Source organism: Ylistrum balloti, unplaced genomic scaffold, assembly GCF_031769215.1.
Source record: "Ylistrum balloti isolate Yb309-2 unplaced genomic scaffold, AGI_CSIRO_Ybal_v1 Utg369812, whole genome shotgun sequence".
Classification (NCBI taxonomy): Eukaryota; Metazoa; Mollusca; class Bivalvia; order Pectinida; family Pectinidae; genus Ylistrum; species Ylistrum balloti.
This window is the reverse complement of record NW_026781984.1, coordinates 1,208,008-1,227,524: the sequence shown is the minus strand read 5'-3', so window position 1 is coordinate 1,227,524 and position 19,517 is coordinate 1,208,008. Positions and strand designations below refer to the sequence as shown.

Genomic DNA, 19,517 nt, shown 5'->3' with positions numbered 1-19,517 from the left:
GTCTGTACTGTAGATATATATAGATGTGGTGACATCACGTCTGTACTGTAGGTATATATAGATGTGGTGACACCAGTGATAATGTCTGTACTGTAGATATATATAGATGTGGTGACATCAGGTCTGTACTGTAGGTATATATAGATGTGGTGACATCAGTGATAATGTCTGTACTATATATATATATATATATATATATATATATATAGATGTGGTGACATCACCTCTGTACTTTACGTATATATAGATGTGGTGACATCATTATTGAGTGCTATATATATAATCTGTTTCTATTTAATCACTACACACATTAAATTGGACAATTTCAAAAATTTAACGTAATAAAACATTGCGTTTTTGTTGTCGTTTAACCAGCATAGTTGAATCATTCTGTAGATCAGGGAGATACTGTCGAACAAGCGTGAGATCATTTTATCATAGTATTACAACCTATACATAATCAACCTACTTTTAATTACTTGTATAATGACACAGATATATAAACAGGGAGGAGGGGACCTTCAAAAGCTGATCATTTACACTCTAAAAATGATTATCGTTGGCATCCGTATCTACATGCATATACCGTCTAGAGGGGACATTTACAGGCTAAAATTCAACACACACTACATTTGATATATAACACCATAATATACAAGCTTGTAACACATGCATTTCATTTTACACGTATTCGAAGTTGTATCGTACCTCGTATATATATATATGTGTGTTGTTTACGCCAGTACATCGAGAGCTTTAACCACAACTTAACTTACCACTTCCTTTTCAGTGTTGATTAGGCTATCGCCAGTCCTCCTCAGATCTCACATGTGGTAGTACCCCACTGGTCGTTAGAGTGTATCAAAACACTAATCACATCAAACACTGACTTTTTACATATCCTTCTAAAACTTTGAATGACTGAAATAATCTTCATAGACTATAAGAAACAGTCGGCGTATCTAGTGTTAAAAGTTATACAGACCAGAACTGCCATACGTAAAGTGAAATGGACACAGAATTCCATTTCTGTAATTAACAAGTCCGCTAGTTATACAGCTAGACACGTGCATCTATAATCCATATTACAGCACCTATCTCCGCGTGCTGATGAATGGTGAGCTTGGTGTATATCCAGGACGGTGTTTCTTCTACAAGATGAATGAGTCTGCTCTATACTAGTCCCGCTATGGTAACATATGTTGGCCTACTGGCCTTTTACAACACATATTGTTTAATTTCTGCGATTTAAAAATAGATCACTAGTTGTTTCTGTTTTCGTTGATATACCGAAAGAAAGAAGACACACGTGTTTGACCTAAATTGTCAGTGTAGGTATTGTAGATCTCCGAACGAACGACCGTCTGTGACAATAAAGGGATAAACATACCGGGATTCGTGCCCTACAGGAGACAGGGTACATGCTGTTCTCCGTCCTACTTCAACTACAACTCCGTCCAAGTAGACATACATACACCTGGTAAATTACTTGTAATGAAATACTTTAAACATACAAAATTAGAGCTTTCCTAAAGTCATGCATGAACTGTCTCTTTGCCTGGCAAACCAGACTCATATAACACACATAATTGTAGTATCATACGAGGCCAGTTTGTGCCCTCAAACCTGCACTGTGTATCTCGGGAATCTGTCGCCTTATTGTTAATATAAATGGCTACAGATACTTATAGATACTATCGCTGATGAAAGTGTGTAAATTTTGTTTTGTCAGAAACTATTTTGAACTTCTAGATAAATACATTGTACAGAGACAAACATTACACTTTGAAGCGTATCGTCGACCTTCACAACTACTTAAAACGACTTAAGCTCTGACCGACCCTTTCTTTCAATAAAAATATTTATCTTAGCGTTCGAATGGCTTAAAGCTAAATGATCAAAAATAATACAATTCAAAGTGATTTATGTATTAAGTTACAAATGCCATTTCAAGTGTGAAATATGAATATCTGAGAAAACAATTTCATCCATTCAGGTATGAAATGAATTTCGGAGCAGGTATTATATTACTAATCTAATTCAAAACAGTGTCCTTGAATAACATAGATACAATATATATGTGTATTGATTTCTAATTTGTAGTGCATTGGAGTTAAATATATTCATGATGTTAGATACCTGCTGACGTAGACACAAGAACTGATGTTGTACCGACATACTAAATAAATTTAACCTCAGATGTATCACACATTGTCCCTTAACAGACATACATATGTAAATTAATTATTCCACTCGTTAATCATTAAAAAATAAAAAAGGACATTGGAATTCTAGTTGTTTAAGATATTAAAATAAACATTTTCACATCCACTGTTAGTACTCGGGTTTTGGGGGGTTGGGGATGTATGTGCGTGTGTGGGTGTGTGTGTGTGTGTGTGTGTGTGTGTGTGTGTGTGTGTGTGTGTGTGTTGTTGTTATTACTCGGAGAAGGTAGATGTGTGTGTGTGTGTGTGTTGTTGTAAGTACTCGGAGGGGAGATATATGTGTGTGTGCTGTTGTTAGTACTCGGAGGGGGAGATGTGTGTGTGTGTGTGTGTGTGTGTGTGTGTGTGTGTGTGTTGTCGTTGTTAGTACTCTGGTGGGAGGATGGTGCTGTTTTGGAAGGACCCCGGAGTTCCGGCAAACACTTATCTAAAGCAGCATTAAAGATAACGTAATGAGATAGACTTAGGAACTGGTATATACAATCGTTCTAATGTTCCTCATTTTATTGGGGATTACGTGAAATTTATTCCGGCTGAAATAAACATTATGTGCCAACATCACTTGAAACAAACACATTTAATACTTCAATTAAGATACCTATCCCTGTTTAGACAAACACAATCAACACGTCAGCGTAGATAAACACAATACCTACTCCAGTGTAGACAAACACAATACCTACTCCAGTGTAGACAAACACAATATCTACTCCAGTGTAGACAAACACAATACCTACTCCAGTGTAGACAAACACAATATCTACTCCAGTGTAGACAAACACAATACCTACTCCAGTGTAGACAAACACAATACCTACTCCAGTGTAGACAAACACAATACCTACTCCAGTGTAGACAAACTAAGTAAATTTCAGTCAGACAAAGTGAATGTCAGTCAGATAAAGTAAATGTCAGTCAGATAAAGTGAATGTCAGTCAGATAAAGTACATGTCAGTCAGATAAAGTCAATGTCAGTCAGACAAAGTCAATGTCAGTCAGATAAAGTCAATGTCAGTCAGATAAAATCAATGTCAGTCAGATAAAGTCAATTTCAGTCAGATAAAGTCAATGTCAGTCAGATAAAGTCAATGTCAGTCAGATAAAGTAAATGTCAGTCAGATAAAGTGATGTCAGTCACACAAAGTGAATGTCAGTCAGATAAAGTCAATGTCAGTCAGATAAAGTCAATGTCAGTCAGATAAAGTCAATGTCAGTCAGATAAAGTCAATGTCAGTCAGATAAAGTGGATGTCAGTCACACAAAGTGAATGTCAGTCAGATAAAGTGGATGTCAGTCACACAAAGTAAATATCAGTCAGATAAAGTAAATGTCAGTAACACAAAGTGAATGTCAGTCAGATAAAGTAAATGTCAGCCAGATAAAGTACATGTCAGTCAGACAAAGTGAATGTCAGTCAGATAAAGTAAATGTCAGTCAGATAAAGTGAGTGTCAGTCAGATAAAGTAAATGTCAGTCAGATAAAGTGAATGTCAGATAAAGTAAATGTCAGTCAGATAAAGTGAGTGTCAGTCAGATAAAGTCAATGTCAGTCAGATAAAGTAAATGTCAGTCAGATAAAGTAAATGTCAGTCAGACAAAGTGAATGTCACATTGACAAATTTATATTTGTATCATTCATTTTTACAGGTCAAGACAAGTTTACAAAGACAAGAAATTTTCTATTATCTTTGGAATGTGGAAACCAAGAAGAATTATTAATATTGCATCTGATTGCAGCAAATCTTTGCAGTAATTGAAATCCCAGTTCGTTCCGTGCACCGGTAGAGAGATGGAATGTTACAGAAAACATGTTGTTGAAAACGGCACCATATCACACTATCACCTTTGATGTTATAGACTGAGCATTGACTGTGTCACGTGTATTTTTGTACAATGTATCAAATAAATACGGGTTGTGAAGTCAATCTCTCAGTGAAAACAAGACACCGCTGATGAGAGAGGAACGGTCTTAAACAGCAACATGACTCAAATAGGAATAACTAGTGAATGTTAAGAAGGCAAAGACACTTTAAGTAGTACCTAGTGAGACAAGAACTGTATTTGCGGAAACAATGTGCCTTTATTTGTAGTAGTGACAAGGTCCTTTCATTTTCAGTGAATATTGCGGGATAATAGACTGATCGCTAGAGGCTCGTCACAATACGGGTTATATTGTGAAGACACTGATCACGGTTTTTCTATATATCCAATATGTGGATAAAAACTAAACCTGATCAGCATCTAAAGTATTATTTCAGATAACTTGCTGAATGATCAAATTAACTGGTATTTATAATTTTATATACATGTACATATTTTGCATTAAAGCTAAACATGGAGCAAAGCTGTTTATGAACATTGAAATAATAGCACACATGTCCAAATTTTGAGGCTTACTTTTTTTAAAAAAATTATCAATTTTCATTTACACCGTTACATATTACTATAAAACGATTTATCAATGAAGATTTACATTTTGGCCTCCCAATAACTGGATTATAATCAAAGCCGTGTAGATACATTCTAGATCAATAGGCAGTTATCAAAATTCAAGAAAGCCGTTCTAGCAAGCTTACATGACAAAGACTTGCAAATTGCAGTATAAACAATGTTACAAATATGTAAATAAAGTATCTATCTGTGATATAAAGACTGGTCACACGCTATATCTGTTTACACAGGAAAAAATAAATGTTTAGAAGTTTGAAGATTATATAAAAATGGTAGAGTGTTAAGAAGTATGTTGTATATATTACAAGAGTTCCTCGCAACTATATGTGTCGCCTGCATAAAGTGTCACGGTCACCCAGAAATTGAACTGGATGTGCAACGATCAACCATAAAGTTGTAATACGAAATTTCATTTCTATAATTTGAAGCATAAAGGGAAACTCCGCAAAGCAATATTCCTGAGAAATGTTCCAAGTTCAAAGGGGCATATCACTACCAAAAGGGTTACAGACTGCCAAGAAGCGAACTCGGTGCTTAACTTTTCACCAAGAACTCATATACAAAATTGTATTTTCATAACTCGAAGCATAACCAAGAAAATTCCAGAAAACAATATACCCAAAGACTTTTCTAAGTTCAAAGGGGCATAACTCAGCCAAGAAAGGTCACAGACAGCCAGGAAGCCAACTTAATCTGCACCCATGCAACAAAAAGCCATATGCCAAATTCCTTTATGATAACTCAAAGCATTACCGAAAAAAGTCAGGAAAACTTTCGTACGTACCACGACGCCGCCGCCGACGACGCGTGACGACGGAAAAAGTGATTCCTAAGTGTCCGCCAGCTCTGCAGGCGACACAAAAATGGACGGGTGTTCAGAAGTATGTTGAATATATAAAAATGGACGAGTGTTTAGAATTATATAGAATTTATAAAAATGGACAAGATCCACAACTACCCAGAAGGATGACCAGAAGACAGTGAGAGTAATGCAACGTAATTATGGCGTATTAATTGTTCGACTATACATGTTAATTATCGATTAAGATCAAGACCAAAAAAAAGTAAGCGAACACCATTTTTTTTTTTTTTTTTTATCACAGAAAGATAATTTATTATACTGATATATGAATCACAGTATACTACACATATATGTAGATAATGTAGTTGTTATGCAGTGACTACTGTTTACAAACTCTCTGTATAAATATACATACTGACAAATATAGGTTACATTATTTTCCTTATTGTCTTGTAGATAAGTAATGGGTAAAGTTGCATAGTAATGGTTTGTTTTGGAAACGAACGCGCCTAATACAACATGTCGATACTGCAGCACATGTGCGGCCGTCATACCCTACCCTGCAGACGATGATACTTGTGGTTTACAAACATATTTTTCTGAATGCCAGTTATATATCTCATTATTTGAAATACTTAAGCAAGAAATGTGTTTCAGATTATATCAAACAAGACAAGCACTTCAAGGATCGAGATTTAATCACAAAAGGTCGGAAACAAAACAAACACTTTGATGATCGAGATTTTATAACAAAGGGTCGCAAACAAGACAAGCACTTCGATGATCGAAATTTGAAAACAAAAGTTGTAAACAAGACAAGCAATTCGAGGATCAAGATTTGATAACAACACCTCGCAAAAAGATAAACACTTTGACTATCGGGATTTGATATCAAACAGTCGCACAAACAAGAAAAGAATTTTCGAGGATCGAGATTTGGTTAAAAAAGGGTCTCATACAAGATAAAAAAAACTTCGACAAAAAAGTCACAACGAAGATGAATAAAAACTCCAAACGATCGAGATTTAATTACAAGATATCGTAATCAAGTACAACACTGAGGATTGATATATGGTTAAAAAAACAAGAGAAACATTTCGAAGTTTGAAATTTGATAACAAAAGATGTCCTACAAGATAAACACTTTGACAATTGGAATTTGATGACAAAAGTTCGCAATCTTGACAAACACTGCGAGGATCGAGATTTGGTAAGTAAATGTTGCAAACAAGAAAACACTCCACGGACCGAGATTTGATGACGAAAGCTCGCAATCAACACAAAACTTCGACTATCGAGATTTAATAACAAAAGATCTCATACAAGATAAACACTTCGGCAATCGGGATTTGATGACTAACGCTCGGAATCAAGACAAACACTTCGAGGATCGAGATTTGGTAAAAATGGTCGCAAACAACACAAACACGTCAAGGATCGAGGTTTAATAACAAAAGCTCGCAATTAAGACAAACACTTCTAAGGTCGAGATATAGTAAACATAGTCGCAAACAAGATAAAAATTACTAGGATCAAAATTTGATAACAAAGGGTCGCTAGGGCCTTTTATATAATATGTAGATGTTTTCATATATAATCTTAATATTGATTTTGAAATCGATTTTTTCACTTTTATAAATATATTACTGCAACTCCCGTTTTCAAAAAATATTATTATAAAATCTATGATTTTATTTGTTTCACTTCTGATAGTTACCAATATATTTGTTTACACTAGAGAATGTCATGTATACGTATGTGATAGGCGAGGGACTTTTAACTGGATAAGTAGGGAGAAATTGTCAAGTATATTGTTTGTTAAATGTTACGAAACTTGTCCTATTTATCCCTGTTCCTGTGTCGTCTGCGAGATGTGCTTTGTCACCTTCAGGGTGACTTTCTTTTCTAACGAGCTTCCTTAGCGATCCTAAAATGCTCCTTTTCTTAGCTGGAACATTCTCATATGGCCCCTTAGTCTTGACGCACACCTCGTAGTCTTGCAACGGTGGATTGATTTCATCTTTATTAAGACGTTCATAGTCCTCGCTGTCTTCTTTCACGTGTCTAGATATCTCTTCGTCCTTCAGGTTGACGTAGGAATGTCTGGAAAGTTCATCGAAGTTGAGTGATTCTGTTGGACTGTACTGCTGGAAGCCAATGATTGCTGTTGGGGGTTTCGATTTAATTCTAGACGGTAGATTCAGGACATCTAACGGTTTAATGCCTTTACGAGATTTCTTAAGACTTTTACAGGACATTTTCCTGACTGCCTCAGGTTCTTCTTGATTTCGAGTCAGGTCTTCCCTTTGTTGTTCGTCCGCATGCACTGAAAACAACCGAGTAAGTATACACATGTATTTGTTAGATAAGGAAGACCCTTATATAAGTACAAAAAGGCATTCACCAAGTCTTCAAGCTCACAGTCTTGGCCATTTCAATGCCAAGGGAGAACCAGGATATTAAAAAAACTTTTTTCTTCTTTATGAATTTAAAAGAATTTGTCCAAAAACAGTGTCAAGAAAGTTTAGAGTATTTTTCGTGAGATGACAAAGATCGATAATCACGTTAATTTCTGACTGTTCCGTAAACGAAACGTTATTTTAGGGGACTAAACTCAACGCGTTATGAATTCGAGATCTTATTTCAATGTATCGGGAAAGTTTTCCGGTATTTATACGCGAATAAGAAATTTGTTGACGGTCATTTTACGGTCATAGTGCTGCATTGAGTTTCAATTGACGATTCTAATGACTCCTCTTCAATGCTGATGATAATTAATGCTACTCCACATGTGATAATATCACCCATTAGAAATAAATCTCTATTTTGAATGTATGGGAAATACGAGGTTTGATCATAATTGCTGCCGAATTGAATACTTTTATGTTTTATACTTAGCAAAACATACATAGATATGATGCAATTCAACAAGGAAGTAATGTAAAACATTCTGTGAAATTTTCTTGAACGGTTATCCAAATGAAGGGAGACAACTCGTACAGTCTGTTGACCTTTTTGCCAATCAGCGAAAGTGATCGTAATCCCTGGAGTTTCCAGGTTGGGATGACTCATACTTACCAATCTTCAGAGTGGAGTCTTTAGAGCTAAAATCGTATTGATCCATGCTGTGAAGATGAAAATTTACTTTTGACAAATTAAAGTGCACATTTCCAGATTTCCTTTCCATGCGATTCTTTTTTAAACGAGACTTGTAAAAATACGCTCTTATAAAAACCTATACAAAACGGAAACAAATTAACAATTGAAAAGGTCGGGGAGTACAACAAGAACGAGGCCAAACAACTTTTCCTGAATCGTTGTTATATCCGATCTAACAATATCAATCATTTATATATATTTGTTCCCCTAATTAGATAATTCGCTGACATGAAAACAGCCACAGATAATTTCCCATCAGCGGGGACATCAACACAAATATATCACAAGTACATAATGTAGTGGACATCGTCCTAAAAGGTTATACCATAACAAGAGTTTTTGTGTTGTGTAATGATTTAATAAGAAGAGATATATTCCGCTGTAATGGAAAATCATCTTTTTCATTTCTTAATTTCTGAATGATTTCATCTTTATTCCAGAAAGACTGTTCAAGCTTTTGAGTGTTTCGTCTATATCCGACAGATTCGGTAGATTTTCTTTGCCATGTAATACACTGACAATTGTTATCAGGCAGAGAATTGTGATAGTATATCTGAAGGTTTAACCTTACCCGTAAGACCTGTTTCTCCGCCAGGCCACGACTGTACACACTATTGCGATGAGGATGAGTAGACAACCGCCCACTAGAATCCCAATATGTAAGGCATTGACTGGAAACGTTGCTGGATGACCAGCATTGATGGGGACAGCCGTAGTTGTAGAGTTTTCTGTAATTTGAAAATATTGTACTGTATGTATCATCAGTACAGCTCGAAAACAAATTTAAACTGTTTGATGATAAAAAAACCGTCAACCATGGCAACAACAAAAGATCAAAGTGACGCACAGCGACAATACTGGGTAGATATAACACACGGAGACAATACTGGGTAGATATAACACACGGCGACAATACTGTGTAGATATAACACACAGAGACAATACTGGGTAGATATAACACACGGAGACAATACTGGGTAGATATAACACACGGAGACAATACTGGGTTGATATAACACACAGAGACAATACTGGGTAGATATAACACATAGCGACAATACTGGGTAGATATAACACACAAAGACAATACTTGGTAGATATAACACATGGAGACAATACTGGGTAGATGTAACACACAGAGACAATACTGGGTAGATATAACACACGGAGACAATACTGGGTAGATATAACACACGGAGACAATACTGGGTAGATCTAACGCACAGAGACAATACGTGGTAGATATAACACATAGCGACAATACTGGGTAGATATAACACACAAAGACAATACTGGGTAGATATAACGCACGGAGACAATACTGGGTAGATATAACACACAGAGACAATACTGGGTAGATATAACACATAGCGACAATACTGGGTAGATATAACACACAAAGACAATACCGGGTAGATATAACACACAGAGACAATACTGTGTAGATATAACACACGGAGACAATACTGGGTAGATATAACACACAGAGACAATACTGTGTAGATATAACACACAGAGACAATACTGGGTAGATATAACACACAGAGACAATACTGGGTAGATATAACACACAGAGACAATACTGGGTAGATATAACACACAAAGACAATACTTGGTAGATATAACACACGGAGACAATACTGTGTAGATATAACACACGGAGACAATACTGTGTAGATATAACACACAAAGACAATACTGGGTAGATATAACACACGGAGACAATACTGGGTAGATATAACACAAAGAGACAATACTGGGTAGATATAACACACAGAGACAATACTGGGTAGATATAACACATGGAGACAATACTGTGTAGATATAACACACAAAGACAATACTGGGTAGATATAACACACAGAGACAATACGTGGTAGATATTACACACAAATACAATACTGGGTAGATATAACACACGGAGACAATACGTGGTAGATATTACACACAAATACAATACTGGGTAGATATAACACACAAAGACAATACTGGGTAGATATAACACACGGAGACAATACTGGGTAGATATAACACAAAGAGACAATACTGGGTAGATATAACACACGGAGACAATACTGGGTAGATATAACACAAAGAGACAATACTGGGTAGATATAACACACAGAGACAATACTGGGTAGATATAACACATGGAGACAATACTGGGTAGATATAACACACAAAGACAATACTGGGTAGATATAACACACGGAGACAATACTGGGTAGATATAACACAAAGAGACAATACTGGGTAGATATAACACACAGAGACAATACTGGGTAGATATAACACACAGAGACAATACTGGGTAGATATAACACACGGAGACAATACTGTGTAGATATAACACATGGAGACAATACTGTGTAGATATAACACACAGCGACAATACTGGGTAGATATAACACACAGCGACAATGCTGGGTAGATATAACACACGGAGACAATACTGGGTAGATATAACACACGGAGACAATACTGGGTAGATATAACACACAAAGACAATACTGGGTAGATATAACACACAGAGACAATATGTGGTAGATATAACACACAAAGACAATACTGGGTAGATATAACACACAGCGACAATACTGGGTAGATATAACACATGGAGACAATACTGGGTAGATATAACACACAGAGACAATACTGTGTAGATATAACACACAGAGACAATACTGGGTAGATATAACACATAGCGACAATACTGGGTAGATATAACACATGGAGAAATACTGTGTAGATATAACACACAGCGACAATACTGGGTAGATACACATACATACAATACTTTGTCGATAGAACAAGTGGCACCAGAATGGAAAGGTTTCATATCCAAATCTATTATGTTTACACAACAGGTTTCTTAAATTTTGCAAGAAGATAAACAGGGGACACGGCGATATAAATGTCTGTGTCTAATTCAAACTTTTAAAGTTTATGTAAATTTTTGTACCAAAAGTCCCTGTTATTTGATGGACATATCTAGGCAATTATTTGCCGTTAATTAGAAAAGGACATATTTCAAAGTCTGTTGTTAATGACATCAAAAGGGTATTTCCGTAGTGATAGTTTGCACTTAAAAACGTAACCATTATACCTTCGGTGCAGATTAATCCGTTTACAATATCCCAACACAGACACGTCCCAGTAGTCGGGGTACAGTATTCGTTAGATTTGCATTCACAAGTTTGCTGACATCCATCTCCAAAACTTCCCACAGGGCATACTTGATAAATGTAAAAGTGTTCAGTATTTTGAGTAAGGAACGATATAAGATTAGAAAGTTAAAATATATCTTATTATACTAACAAAATGTGCATTGCTAAAAAAAACAGCTTAGTGTAAACAGGGAACAAAGGATACAGGGAATAAAGGATACAGGGAACAAAGGATACAACAAATATCAACAGGGAACATAGGATACAGGGAACAAAGGATACAACAAATATCAACAGAGAACACAGGATACAGGGAACAAAGGATACAACAAATATCAACAGGGAACATAGGATACAACAAATATCAACAGGGAACAAAGGATACAGGGAACAAAGGATACAACAAATATCAACAGAGAACACAGGATACAGGGAACAAAGGATACAACAAACATCAACAGGGAACATAGGATACAACAAATATCAACAGGGAGCAAAGGATACAACAAATATCAACAGGGAACAAAGGATACAACAAGTATCAACAGGGAACATAGGATACAACAAGTATCAACAGGGAACATAGAATACAACAGATATCGGCAGGGAACAAAGGATACAACAAATATCAACAGGGAACATAGGATACAACAATTATCAACAGGGAACATAGAATACAACAGATATCAACAGGGAACAAAGGATACAACAAATATCAACAGGGAACATAGGATACAACAATTATCAACAGGGAACATAGAATACAACAAATATCAACAGGGAACAAAGGATACAACAAATATCAACAAGGAACATAGGATACAACAAATATCAACAGAGAACACAGGATACAGGGAACAAAGGATACAACAAATATGGTCAGGGAACACAGGATACAACAAATATCAACAGGGAAAAAAGGATACAACAAATATCAACAGGGAACATAGGATACAACAAATATCAACAGGGAACATAGGATACAACAAATATCAACAGGGAACATAGGATACAACAAATATCAACAGAGAACACAGGATACAACAAATATCAACAGGGAACAAAGGATACAACAAATATCAACAGGGAACAAAGGATACAACAAATATCAACAGGGAACAAAGGATAAAACAAATATCAGCAAGGAACACAGGATACAACAAATATCAACAGAGAACAAAGGATACAACAAATATCAACAGGGAACACAGGATACAGGGAACAAAGGATACAACAAATATGGTCAGGGAACACAGGATACAACAAATATCAACAGGAAACTCAGGATACAACAAATATCAACATAAAACAAAGGATACAACAAATATCAACAGAGAAAAAAGGATTCAACAAATATCCTTAGGGAACAAAGGATACAACAAATATCAACAGGGAACAAAGTATACAACAAATATCAACAGAGAACAAAGGGTACAACAAATATCAACAGGGAACATAGGATACAACAAATATCAACAGGGAACACAGGATACAGGGAACAAAGGATACAACAAATATCAACAGGGAACATAGGATACAACAAATATCAACAGGGAACACAGGATACAACAAATATCAACAGAGAACACAGGATACAACAAATATCAACAGGGAACACAGGAAACAACAAATATCAACAGGGAACAAAGGATACAACAAATATCAACAGAGAAAAAAAGGATACAACAAATATCAACAGAGAACAAAGGATACAACAAATATCAACAGGAAACTCAGGATACAACAAATATCAACATAAAACAAAGGATACAACAAATATCAACAGGGAACACAGGATACAACAAATATCAACAGGGTACAAAGGATACAACAAATATCAACAGGGAACAAAGGATACAACAAATATCAACAGGGAACACAGGATACAACAAATATCAACAGGGAACAAAGGATACAACAAATATCAACAGGGAACACAGGATACAACAAATATCAACAGGGAACATAGGATACTACAAATATCAACAGGGAACATAGGATACTACAAATATCAACAGGGAACATAGGATAGTACAAATATTAACAGGGAACAAAGGATACAACAAATATCAACAGGGAACATAGGATACTACAAATATCAACAGGGAACATAGGATACAACAAATATCAACAGGGAACATAGGATACTACAAATATCAACAGGGAACATAGGATAGTACAAATATTAACAGGGAACAAAGGATACTACAAATATCAACAGGGAACATAGGATAGTACAAATATGGTCATATATATCTATTTACATCTTACAACTTACATTGGTTACAGAAAGTCCCTGTCCATCCTGGTTTACAGGTACAGGAGCCGTCTAGGACACCACAGTCCTGTGTCGCTATTTCAAGACACAAACACTTACCGCTACAATCAGAACCAAACGTCAGCGGTGGACACACTGGAATGAAATAAGTTGTAGTACACAGGGATGCGTGTTTGTGAACGATACCTACAAGTGGCTTTTATTTATGAATTAAATCTTTCCCAAAGTCTACTAGGTACTTTCTGTGTGTGGAAATACTGGCTATTACCAAGCGGTAGCTTAGTGTATACAATTATTATGACTGTAATTAAAGTAGATATTGTTGATTATAAGTGGCACCTTTGAGTTAAATAAAGATCTCGGTAGTATGTAGTTAAAATACAGAAATCAACATCTCGAGATCTTGATATAAGTCAAACTGTAAGCCAATGAAAACGCCGCGGTGCTTATTCTTTTTGTATCCATAGACATTTACATGTTGTTTCTTAGGACATTTTTAATGATTCCGTTCCGTTATACATACCTGTATAACAGTTTTGTCCTACTGACCGGCAGATACAACCGTCTACAGGATGACAGGAAGTGACGTCACATCTACACGTTTGACTACAATTAGCGCCGTAAGTTCCTCTAGGACATTCTATCGAAGAAAAAGCATGTACAGACAGCAGAACCCTCCTTTCATTGTCTTCGTCAATCATATGACTCGTGTCAAATATGTAAGCATCGATTAACTCAAGAAAGGTTTTGAACTACTAAAAATAAACTTAATAAGTTTTATGTCAACGTGTTGCGTTTTGATCTGTAGTACATAATCTGGTTTTAACAATGCAGGTGGTATATTGATAGTCTATAAAAACTTATACTGAAGTGAATTTCAAAAGATTTTCACAATCTCTTTGATTCGATGTTTTCGTCACCCCTGACGTAATAATTCGCGAACTAGAAAACCTCTGAATAAAACCAAATATTCCTAATTTTATTATACGTTGTTCAATGTATATTAAACTATAGTTTTCATTTATGAAATATATGAATATTTGTTACCGTCTTGGCAATAGACGCCGGTCCAGCCTTTGCTGCACGTGCATTGCCCGGTCATCTTGTCACAAGTAGCATTGTTTTCACACAAACAGTTAAACTGGCACAAATCACCATAACAGCCGGCGTTACATTCTTTAAGATAATAATAAACATTTACACAGGAAATATACATTGTTGTATATTTTTCAGTCTTGATATTAAAAGATTACCGACAAAATCTTTGGAAATGACGTCAGAGCAAATACCATTAGATTTCGTTAAGCTTATTTACCTTATTAAATATGCTATTTGAAGATTTGCATATTCGTGCGTTCCTCATATGTTTAACAGTTTCTGTTCGACGCCCTAATCTTTTCACGCCTTACCTTCGTTACCGATTGCGTCCGCTGTAGTATTTGTAACATTTACATCCGTTTTTCCAAAATCAGTACCGATTTCTGTAGATGTTTTTGTGCCATTGATGTCCGTTTTATCAATCTCTGTACTATTTACATCAGTTGTTACATCCAGTCCAGTCTTCTTAGTCTCAGCTCCACCTTCCTCAGTTGTGTTTGTAATACTCACGTTTGTGTATACTTCAAGTGTTGTTCTCATTTTCTTTGTATTGTTAAAATTGTCATTTCCGGAGTTTTTTGTCAGGCCACATTCTACAAAAGAGGTTATTATGCTGATTAAGGATGGTTCGTAAAGCACACGTTTCAATACATCGTCACCATTCTCGGGTACAGTTACATAAGGTTAAAGTTCAAATCTGGAGCGTTCGAATCAACAGCATGATAACATGTCGTCATACGATCAATCAGCCTAGTGGTCAATTTATACAGTGTTACAAACAAAATTCGGCAAATGAAAAGTTAATAAAGTGTTTCAGACAAAAGAAAAGCAAGAATTTCAATTTTATCTATCCTGACTTTAACCCAACAACACCCCCCCCCCTAACCAGACCTATCACATACAAAACAAAACCAGTTACCAGGTCGTTTGTATTGACCAGACCTATCACATACAACACAAACCCAGTTACCAGGTCGTTTGTACTAACCAGACCTGTCACATACAACACAAACCCAGTTACCAGGTCGTTTGTACTAACCAGACCTGTCACATACAACACAAACCCAGTTACCAGGTCGTTTGTACTAACCAGACGTGTCCCATACAAAACAAAACCAAGTTACCAGCTCGCTTGTACTAACCAGACCTGTCAAATCTAGAATAAATGGCGGTTACCTTTGATGCATGAACCTCCACGAAGCCGATATCCTGCTTTGCACTTTACAGTTGGTGTGTTTTTTCGTAGTTTGTATCTGCGAAATTGAAATTAATTAATGCACATACACACATACACACACACACCCTCACACACACGCACGCACGCACGAACGCACGCACGCGCGCGCGCGCACACACACACACACACACACATATATTTATGGCTAATTTGTAAATGTGATTTACTAAGAACAAAATTAAGCAAAGCGGACCATTTTCATTCCTAATGGTACTATTATATCGAGTTGTAAAATGGTAAAACTATTTCATTGATTTAAATCCAGTGAAATGTTTTCCCAACAAAAACTCGCTATAAGAAAAAAAATCGCATTGATATTATTTGACAAAAATTGTGTAAATATACTTTCTAGTTTACTTTTCACAATTAGCGATATCTTGTTTACGGTGTACGTTTACGAAACATCAGCCAGGACACCGTAGGTGACAATACTTACATTCGTTTTTTACCATTATTACAGAAGCTACTGGGCAACACCGTAGAATAAAAGAAGAGCTCACTTAGAGAACAGGCTTCTTCTACCACTGAGAACATCGCATTCTGGTTTCTCCATGAACTGTCGTACATACAATAACATATATTGCATATGGTGAATTATATCGTACATTTCGTCTTTTCGTTTTGCTGTCCGCGTAAAAACATCGGACGAAAAGACGAAATAACGAAAATAAGAAAAGTAGCCAAAAAACGAAAAAGACAAAATACCTCCAAAGCCAAAAATCGGAAAGACGAAGCCCGGCAAAGTGAAATAACCAAAAGACGAAATAATGAAAAGACGAAATAACTAAACGACTAAAACCCGCAAAACGAAATCGTCAAAAGACGCCGAGGTGAAAAAGATACCGTTATGTTAAAATGGAACCTTTTTTTACCCCAGTTTGGCGTCTTTTCGTTATTTCGCTTTGACGGGTTTTCGTCTTTTCGTTACTTCGCCTTTTCACGGGCAACAAAACGAATAGACGAAATATCAGATATAGACGACCATAATTAAGATATTTGTATTACATGTGGTTATTTGTGTGTGCGTGTGTGTGTGCGTATGTATGTGTGTGTGCGTGCGTGCGTGCGCGTGTGTGTACGTGTAAAATAAATTATAAATAGTGTTCAACCATGTTGGCGAATTGAAATATTTTTTATCCAAATTTTGTGTGTTTAAACATGGTCTGACTACATCAATTATTATCGAACCTTTCTTCTTGTTTAAATATCATGTAATGTGTGTCGTCCATGAATAAACTTACACATCTGATAACGTACTTCCGGTCTTACTCTGCTCTTCATCGCCACAACTTCCGGCTGCTAGCAGTAAGATATATGTTATGTGGACTGTTATCCATACTGCAGACTTACCGCTGAGGACAAGCTAGAACACACAGCATTCACTAAATACAAACGATAACTTAATAAAAACATTTTAATACATACGTACAATCTCAGAAAGTGACACACGGTATGAATGTGGCACCAAAATCAATAAAAAATTGAACTATTTACCGAACACAAATAGCCAAAAGTTTACAAAAAAGTCCAAGTAAGCAAACGAATTTAAAGAATATCTGTATCTTCATCACAATTGGCATAAATAGTGTCAATTATACCACTATACCACAGCAACAACAGCTACAGATACTTACACATGTGTACCACTATACCACAGCAACAACAGCTACAGATACTTACACATGTGTACCACTATACCACAGCAACAACAGCTACAGATACTTACACATGTGTACCACTATACCACAGCAACAACAGCTACAGATACTTACACATGTGTACCACTATATCACAGCAACAACAGCTACAGATACTAACACATGTGTACCACTATACCACAGCAACAACAGCTACAGATACTTACACATGTGTACCACTATACCACAGCAACAACAGCTACAGATACTTACACATGTGTACCACTATATTTTAACCACAAGTAACAGATTCTTACACATGTATAATGATATCACTGATTAATCACGTGATCATCTGATGTGATTAGTTCTATTCTTGACATTTTATACACACATAAACCATGATAACATTAGTTATCATTTCTTCAGGCGGAAGTGTATCACCTTCTTGCTAAAAGTTATATATAAAACGTAAAATACACAAAAACTGTTCCAAATGATATTAACATTAGAACTATTGTTTACTTTTAGATATGCATTCCTGTCTTGAATTAGATACTGTAATAATACAAAAAGTTTAAGGTATATAACTATTGCCTCGTTTGGCTAGCTTTTGAATTAATTTATATTCAAAAATATACGTTTCAGATTCTGAATGTTATTTGTTGACTTGTGGACAGTCATCATGACTGGCCCTCAACCACACTAAGCATGTTGTACTCATTAGATATAACACTATAAGATTTGTATGTCAAATTAAAACGAAAACTTGTACAAAATGTACCAATAAACATTAGTTAAACATAAGATTGGATGAACATCATTTCACAGAAAAGAACAAAACTTGAACCGTTAAACAATTAACTTTAGAAGTAGAAACTTTTCGTCATAACTTAACGATATTAGACACAATAGTAGGAGCTATATATAAAGATCTTAATGTATATAAACTATACTCACCTTTATCTGCATCATTTTAGATGTGACCCCAACAAGGAGTCTAACCCGTCTTGTTTTGTACTTAACACTTTGACGATTCATAATGTGTTGCCGCTGGACGACTTCCGATAACACTCAAAGGGAGGAATTTGGAGTCACGAAGGCAGATTTAATATCTATACGTGCATTGTATTCGTGAAATCAGCTATTTGGTTTTACATAATGAATTTTGATTTCAAGCTTTATATGGCATGTTTCTGTATCAATAATTCATGTCCTTATTAGTGGAAGGATATGTGTCATTTCCTTGCTTTTATGGAAGGTCGGGGACGTGTACTCCATTGCTTTATTGAAGGTCGGGGACGTGTACACTCCATTGCTTTGTGGAAGGTCGGGGACATGTGTACACTCCCTTGCTTTTTGGATGGTCGGGGATATGTGTACACTCCATTGCTTTATGGAAGGTCGGGGACATGTGTACACTCCATTGCTTTGTGGAAGGTCGGGGACGTGTACAATCCTTT

At 35.9% G+C, this 19,517-nt stretch overlaps 1 protein-coding gene across 2 annotated transcripts; it reads right to left on the bottom strand.

Moving 5' to 3' along the window:
• Positions 1–6,158: 6,158 nt before the first annotated feature.
• LOC132544863 (delta-like protein D) lies at positions 6,159–19,073 on the bottom strand. Of its 2 annotated transcripts, XM_060208514.1 has the most exons (12): positions 19,015–19,073; positions 17,659–17,780; positions 16,854–16,973; positions 16,357–16,433; positions 15,492–15,773; positions 15,130–15,258; positions 14,606–14,722; positions 14,083–14,217; positions 11,744–11,872; positions 9,209–9,365; positions 8,557–8,603; positions 6,159–7,804 (listed from the first exon to the last, which is right to left on the bottom strand). In XM_060208514.1, exons 1-12 carry the CDS (start codon positions 19,027–19,029, stop codon positions 7,281–7,283), a joined length of 1,854 nt encoding a protein of 617 aa, XP_060064497.1. In that variant the 5' UTR covers positions 19,030–19,073; the 3' UTR covers positions 6,159–7,280. The 2 variants fall into 2 exon arrangements, with proteins under 2 accessions (XP_060064497.1, XP_060064498.1); XM_060208515.1 differs by lacking the exon at positions 19,015–19,073 and having other exon boundaries at positions 17,675–17,758.
• Between the last annotated feature and the right edge of the window lie 444 nt (positions 19,074–19,517).